Below are 7734 nucleotides of genomic sequence, written 5' to 3'. Positions count from 1 at the left end.
CAAAAGCCACACCCACCAACACCGTGTGGAAGATCGCCGGGGATTGCTTCCGCTTCCAGGACTGGGCTAATTAGCAGGGACTGGCTCTGGATGTGTGTGCTTTGTGTTGCATCTGCAGATGTTTCAGGAGTGACTCCAGTGACCACGACTTTAGTAGCGAGCTTAAAATGTGATAGGTTGTTTTCAAGTTGAATTTAATAAAGTGAGTTGAATTCAATAAAACGCTGAAGGCAGTGAGCTATATTTGAATCACTCCTAAAATGCCTTACATGCAGCTGTGCTGCCACTACTGAATGCTGAAACTCTGCTATTTGAACCCAAAATGCTATTCATACACAATTCTGACCAAACGTATTTTTTTCAACTTGAAAAGATCTGTTTTTACAGTAGCATCTTCCCTCTTTTGAAGAAAATGCTTGTGGCATGTGGATGGAATTCGGGAAGCTACCTACTCCTGGTTGTAAGAGGCTGGGAAGGATTGCAATGATTTCTACTGTTAATGAAAGTAGCCAATATATGTAATCTCTCCATCCATTGGGAAGGTAATGTTACCTTCTCTGATGTAATAGAACTAAATAATCTCATCAGGTTTCCTTTTTGTCTGAGCTTCCCAGACTTTGGTTGTAGTTAATTTACACAGAATCATACATAGGGCATGCTGAATGATTCAGAGCTCCTGTGCCAACAACTCATCACATGCATGTAAAGGACTTCAAACTGATTATTTTTCTTTTGAAGTCTTACAGTGACCTAGATATAGGTTGGTAACAGGATTTCTGTTTTCCCCATATTAAGTCTGCGAGTTTTGAGTCCTTTCTGTCTTTTCAGGAAATATTGTAGTTAAAAAGTGGCACTCAAAGTGTGTATTACTGTGAAGCCTTCAATTTTTGTCTTTGGTACTGTTATTGAGAACAGGTGCTTGGATTATTTTCAGCTGAGAACAGCAGCTCTGCACCACAAACACCATCTTCCTTTCATGCAGGTTTTTACTGTATTTTACATGTTATTTTAAACATTGCCTTTAATTATTGATTTGGGGGGGGTTGTTCTAAATTTGCAGTTTAAAGCTTTCAGCTGCTTTAAAATAGTTTTTGAGACTGCAGGTTAAGAGTGTCCATCTTAACTTGGGGACTAAAACGTAAGTCTGAGTATTGGCATATTTGTTTCACACTGGCATGTTTCTGTTACAAGCTGCCTAAAAAACAAAAAAGACCCCAAATTGTAGCTATATCTACGAGCATACACTTGCCTGTAACTGAAAACACAGGCAGGGAGCTTGTAACTCATCATAATCCATGTTTCAATGACAACAGCAGTCTGAAAGCTGTTACAACTGCAGCTCGCTTGTCCTGTGACTTAAATTGAGGAAACTGAAAATGAGCAATATCTAACTTGTGTAAAACATCGTAAAGCATCTGTAGTTTGTGATAGACTCCCACAGATAATGGGATGTGTAGGTAAAATGAGTGGCTTTACTTGCTTTTTAGGCCTTCTAGTCTTTACACCAGTGACTTAGAATTAGTAACCTGTCTCTGTTCAGAGACTCTTTTTGGTCAGAAGTATTGTGTACCTATTTTTCAGGCTGAAGAATTTGAATTCCTGCAGAACAGTGGAAGAACAGAATTGTTGAAAACTGTAAATATTGTAAATACATTGTTATTTCTGTATGTAGTGAAGAAGGGATCACTATTTAATTACTGGTTGTTCTTAAGAGAATCTGCAATGTGCATATATTTGTATTTCCTCAACAAGTTTGAAAAGAAAACATAACCCTAAACATGCCTGTAACTGGTACAGCACTGTTGAGCTGTGACACTGGTGTGGTGTACTCTTCTGACTGTTTGATTTGCTGTTGATTGTGTAAGTGGTGTTACAAATCTGCTTTGCATACACCAAATGGGTTTTGCCTTTTAAATTGTAGTAATTGGGTGCAACTGTAGCATTGGCTTGTTGGACTTTGAAGGCGTCACCAGAACACACACTTATATCAGTATCTGATAAGCTTGTCCTGTGAATAAATACTTACTGGATATTTTTATCCAAGTTTTAATTTGTATAGTTTTTTAAGCTTTTTCTAGACAGATTGGGAGATTTTAGAATATATGAGGCAATGTTTCAATCAAATGTTACTCTTTATTTTCATGCTGTTCAAGCTGCTTTTAAATCTGACTTCTGCAGTTAATATTAAAAAACTGACCAACCAAAAAAACCAGCCACTGCTGTCTGGAACATGACTTGGGAACCTTACTAACTGGCCTAGCTGGACAAACCCAGTTTAAACTCTTACTCAGTAAGATGTGTGGCTGGGATGGGACTTGGTTTGCATACCCAGGGGTCTTGTAGAGAAATTAATTGAAACACAACTGCTTTGGCCCAGGGAGCAGTGCCAGTTACTCCTGCCGGTTTCCATCCTCTTTGGTGAGGGTCACTTGGGGTGATTCAGTACTACCATAATTAGCTCTTGCTCTTTATAACTGAAAATGCTCCTTTGCAAAATGGTTGATTATACTAAGTGATAATGAAGCTGTTAGAGTCAATCGGTGGTTTTACAACTTAGTAACTACTGGCACAAACAAACAATCTCTTTCATCCTGGCTCTGTGCTGCTTGTTACAACTTCTGTGCTGAAATCAGCAGGAGAGAAAACAAAATCACCTTGTATTTTGTTCAGTACAGAACCATCCACCTGGTTTAGTGTCCCCCATTGCCAACTCTGCTGCAATACCCAAAATTTACAATGGGCATCTGGAAAGTGTGTTTGTTTATGCTGCGAACTCTAAACATGGGTTACTGCTCCAGTTTTTTGTTTGATGCCAAGTTACTCATGTGCAACCTGTCGGCGAGACAGATCCAGCTGAAGAGCTAAGCACTTCCACATGTGAAATTCTGGCAACTGAAGACTTGATAGATCTTCTCTTTTGTGTATGTTCCCTGTATTGTCATAATCGGTCGCTACTTTTATGTTGTTCTGTTCTTTTGGCAAACTAGAGTTAAATTGATTTTACATACTTGTGCTGTTTCTTGGGATGGAGAAAAGGGATTTGTCCTGATGGTTCTGATATGCATACGCTTTCTTGCCGTGGCTGGAGAAAAGCACACTATCAAGAAACGCTGGTTTACCAGTAAAATAACTTTCCACACTTGAATATATTTTGTAAGTTTTTGAAATTGTTTAAGACCTCTTGTAAGATTAACTTAAAAAAACTGAAAAAAAAAGAAACCAAACCCAAAACCCACCTACCTGATATTATACCTTTTTTTATTATTAGAAGTTTTCATAGCTTGTTCTTATGATATTAAAAGCAAAAGAAATAATTTGTGGCTTCCTTATCTTTACTGTTTGTGCTGTAGGTATGAGTTCTGAATGTTGCTGTGTGGTGCTGGGGCTCTGCAGAACAGGCTGTCTGTGAGCTCTGTCACAGAAAAACGTATGTCTGGAATAATAACCTGATAGCAGATGCCTCACCAAAAGCACTCTCAAGCAGTAAATAGTGTTGAACTGCCTAAAGTAACTATCTCAAATGGACATTTCCATCTAAAGTTTACTGAAGTTTATACTGCTCTCCAGTACATACCTGGCTGAAGTAAAACAAAATTTTTGCCAGAATATTTTCACTGAGAACATGTTGTTGTGCCTCTGCTGTTTATGTGCTAAGAAGTGAAACACTTCTTGAGATTACTCTGGTGATTTATTCACTTTATTTTGCTGATTAAATCATCACATTACTGATGAACACTTGCACAGTGAGGACAGCAGATTTTAAGTGCTGACACTTACAAGATGAAGATGCTAATGCAAGGCCAGTGGTTGCATGGAAACAGAGATTGTTCTAGAGACCTATTCTGGAACAATGTCAGCTATATTGGAAAGTTCTTGCTCTGTTTGAAGGAGTAGATTTCAGTGAGGCTTTGCAAGCAGTGGCTTTTGGTAATGATCCTGAGCAGGGCGCTGACAGCTGATGCAGTGTAAAGGTTTACAAGTGCTGAAAATGCTTTTGTAGGTATGTTGTAAGTGAATCCAGAAATAGCTCTTTGGAAATTCCCCCTTGGCCGAACAAAAGAATAATTAAGCCTTTCTAGAAAAGGAGATATATTGGGTTTGCATGGCCAGGCTGGGGGGAGGCTACAGGGTTGGCTTCTGTGAGAAGCTGCTAGAAGCTTCCCCCATGTCCAGCAGAGCCAATGCCAATCAGCTCCAGGACAGACCTGCCACTGGCCAAGGCTGAGCCCATGGGTGGTGGTGGTGGTAACACCTCTGGTAACATACTTAAGGGAAAAAAAATTACTGGGCAGATATAGTTGTGGCCAGAGAAGAGAGAAGTGGGAATATGTGAGAGGAACAAACAGTCATCATGGTCAGTGGAGGAGAGGGAGGAGATACTTGAGGCACTGGAGCCGAGACTCCCCTGCAGCCCGTGAAAAAGATCATGGCGAGGCAGCTGTGCCCCAGCAGCCCATGGAGGTCAGCAGGGTGCAGAGATCCACCTGCAGCCCATGGAGGAGACCCACACCTGAGCAGGTGAATGCCTGAGAGGGGGCTGTGATCCCATGGGAAGCCCATGATGGAGCAGTTCCTGGCAGGGACCTGCAGACCCATGGAGAGAGAAGCACACGCTGGAGCAGGTTTGCTAGTAGGACTTGTGAGCCTGTGGGGGATGTATGCTGAAACAATTCATGGAGAACTGTCCCCTGTGGGAGTGACCCCACACTGGAGCATGGGAGGGACTCCTCACCCAGAGCAGCGGCAGAAATGTGCAATGAACTGACCATAACCCTCACTCCCTGTCTCCCAGCGCTGCTGGGGGAAAGAGGTGGAGCTGGGAAGGAGGGAGGGGTGGGGGAAGGCAGTGGTAAGATTTGTGTTACTTCTCATTATCCTGCTCTGATTTTGTTAGTAATTTCCCCAGTTTGAGTCCATTTTGCTTGTGACAGCAATCAGTTTGTTATCTTCTTGTCCTTATCTCAGCTCATGAACCTTTGTTATGTTTTGCTCTCCCCTGTCCATTTGCAGAGATCAGTGATAGAGCAGCTTTGGTGGGGGCCTGGGTATCCAGCCAGGGTCAACCCACAACAGCAAGCTTTTCCTTTTAGTTCCTAACTGAGAGAAGGTAGGACATTGATAGCTGGGTTTAACAGTATAAATAAACCTGATTGAGCAGACTACAGAGACTAAAGGCCATTTTGCCCTGTATCAGTAATAGAGGTGCCTTAGAATAAAATGCTAATGGGAAAAAAAGTGTGTTGAATTTCAGTGGCTAATTTTTGTCTTCTTGCAATCTATTGCAGTTCAGTCCCACTGGGTTTGCAGCTTTGTGGTTTTTCAAGATTTCCAACCAGTACACAGTGTATTGGACTTGGTAAAACAAACAAAAAGAAATGACTTGTCACTGCTGGGCTTAATCTTATTTATCAAGGCCTCTGTATGCCACAATATGAGTTCCTCTTGAGTGTTTCAAGTACCTTGGTGTGTGTTATCTTCTTTAAACATCTGGTTGAACTGTAACTATAAGAACAGATGGACTGATGTAAATCACAAATTACTACAGTTCACCAAGACCTTGTGATTCTTTGAGGTGTTGAAAAGCACAGATGGAACAGCAGATAATTAGATGTTTAGTTAGTTGGCAGAAGGTCTTGTGCTTTCCTTATTTGTGAACTGTATAATGGAGGACAAACTTTTTCATAATGGCAACCCTTGGGTTTAGTTGGGACCTAAATACCGTGTGTTGCACGTACTTTGCATTTTGGAGGGAGAAATGGATTATAAAGATATTGGAAAATCTGATGAAGAAATCAGTGGTACTTGGAGGGACTGCCACAACCTTCCTTCAAATTCATCTGTAGGATGAAGCAGTGGAAAGAGGTTAGTAACCAGCTGATATTAAATAAAAAGTGTTAAGCACACATTTCAGAGTCCAAGTGCATTGAAACTTTAATGTGTGCAGGTCTTCCATACTCAGAAAACTTTTACCCACCTACCTGATTGGGGATTTTAAGCATATTAGCAGTTTGTTGGTTTCTCTGACATCCTTTTTCCCCACACAATACTTACCACATTTTTTTTGCTGAACTAAATATCTCACATACATCTACTGATCCAATGCTGGCATATAGTACTATTGCATATACTCCCATTAAAATTGTTTCTGGAACTTGAATTTTTCCCTACCCCATACTTTTCAGTTATTAAAATGTCTGTATATTCACAAGACACTGATATCTAACGATACTTAGTAATTTGGTCTGTGGATATTGCAGTATTTTTCGACAGTGACAACATTGACTTGGTATCTGCCAGTGCTCTTTAGGATTTTTTTTGTTAAAACTCATCACTTCAGGTGCTCAAAGCTACAGAGAGACAGCGAGGTGCAGTAGTTGCCAAATACAAGACAACTACTTTTCTGTTGGAAAAAAGTATTAATGAGCATTAGGAAATTTAAGTCTATAACAGAACTCTCTTTTCCTTTGGAGTTCATGTCAGAGCTTCTTTTTCCTGCAGTGTAGTTTGGATAAAATCTAAGCAGTAGTTTGGATTGTGTAGTGCAGCATTCCTAGTGACAGCACTTGTTCCCTGGAATTTATCTGAGAAAAACCCCACCTCACCCCAAACCAAGACAGCACAGACTATTGATGTGGCTAGAACATCTAAACCAACCTCTGCTTGCACAGCTTTTCCTGTAGAAAGCATATGCTCTATGTTGTTTTAATCTGAAAGATATTCTTGGAGTTACATGTCTCTGTGTGGAAGGATGTTATAGATAGTTTTAAAAGTTGCTGTGCATCAGCAAAGCCACAGTACTGATGCTTTCCTCATGGGAACAACTCCAGTTCCCAAAGCCCTTTTTCTTTTGATAAATGAGCCAAAACATAACACGAGCCAAAACAACCCTGCTTTAGCAAAATGAGACCTGACTCTTCCAATCCATGATATCTGGCGTAGCTGTCAATGCTCCAAAGTGACAGAAGCATCCTACAGCAATAATGAGCCTGCTTTTAATTCTGTGAAACACTGCTGGCAGCAATAGCATTGTGGTCAGATAATGAGGTGTAATACAAACAAATTTTAAAGAAGAAGTTGTTAAGCTAAGATCTAAAGATAATTGATGAGAGAAGTCTCTGTACATCCATAATCACAGAATGGTTTGGGTCCCTTCCAACTGGGATTATTCTGTGATTCTGTGGGTTGGAAGGGACATGAAAGATCATCTAGTTCCAACACCCTGCCATGGGCAGGGATGTCTTCTACTAGATACCTTTTACTAGATATCTTCTACTAGATACCTTCTGCTAGATATCTTCTGCTAGATATCTTCTGCTAGATATCTTCTGCTAGATGTCTATCTTCTACTAGGTATCTTCTACTAGGTATCTTCTACTAAGACCAGGTTGTCCAGAGCCTCATCCTTGGACACTTCAGGGATGTGGCATCCACAACCTCTCTGGCAACCCGTTCCAGTGCCTCGCCACCCTCACAGTAAAGAATCCCTTCCCAATAGCTAATCTAAATCTCTCCTATTTTAGTTAAAAACAACTCCCCTTTGCCCTATCACCAACTGCCCGTGTAAAAACTCATTTAAACAAGCGCCCCCCTTTAAACACTGAAAGACCACAGTACGGAACGCAGGTATTTATTGTAGAAAAGCAGTACAAACGGATCCAAAGGGTGCAGAGCAGCTCTCCCCGCTGCACAAGGACAGTGTTCCTCGTCGCGGTGCGCAGTGCCGAGCCGCGGTGG

At 41.0% G+C, this 7734-nt stretch overlaps 1 protein-coding gene across 1 annotated transcript in view; it reads left to right on the top strand.

Moving 5' to 3' along the window:
- The window catches only part of LOC103805419 (NTF2-related export protein 2-like), a 2401-nt gene extending 2327 nt beyond the window's left edge, over window positions 1–74 (top strand). Inside the window, 1 exon segment of the mRNA XM_009078066.1 lies at window positions 1–74. This exon segment is cut by the window's left edge and continues 18 nt beyond it. Within this exon segment, the coding sequence (XP_009076314.1) occupies window positions 1–74 (74 nt within the window).
- Window positions 75–7734: the final 7660 nt, after the last annotated feature.

Source organism: Acanthisitta chloris, unplaced genomic scaffold (genome assembly GCF_000695815.1).
Source record: "Acanthisitta chloris isolate BGI_N310 unplaced genomic scaffold, ASM69581v1 scaffold24147, whole genome shotgun sequence".
NCBI lineage: Eukaryota > Metazoa > Chordata > Aves > Passeriformes > Acanthisittidae > Acanthisitta > Acanthisitta chloris.
The sequence above is the reverse complement of the archived record's forward strand: the minus strand, read 5'-3'. Positions and strand labels throughout refer to the sequence as shown.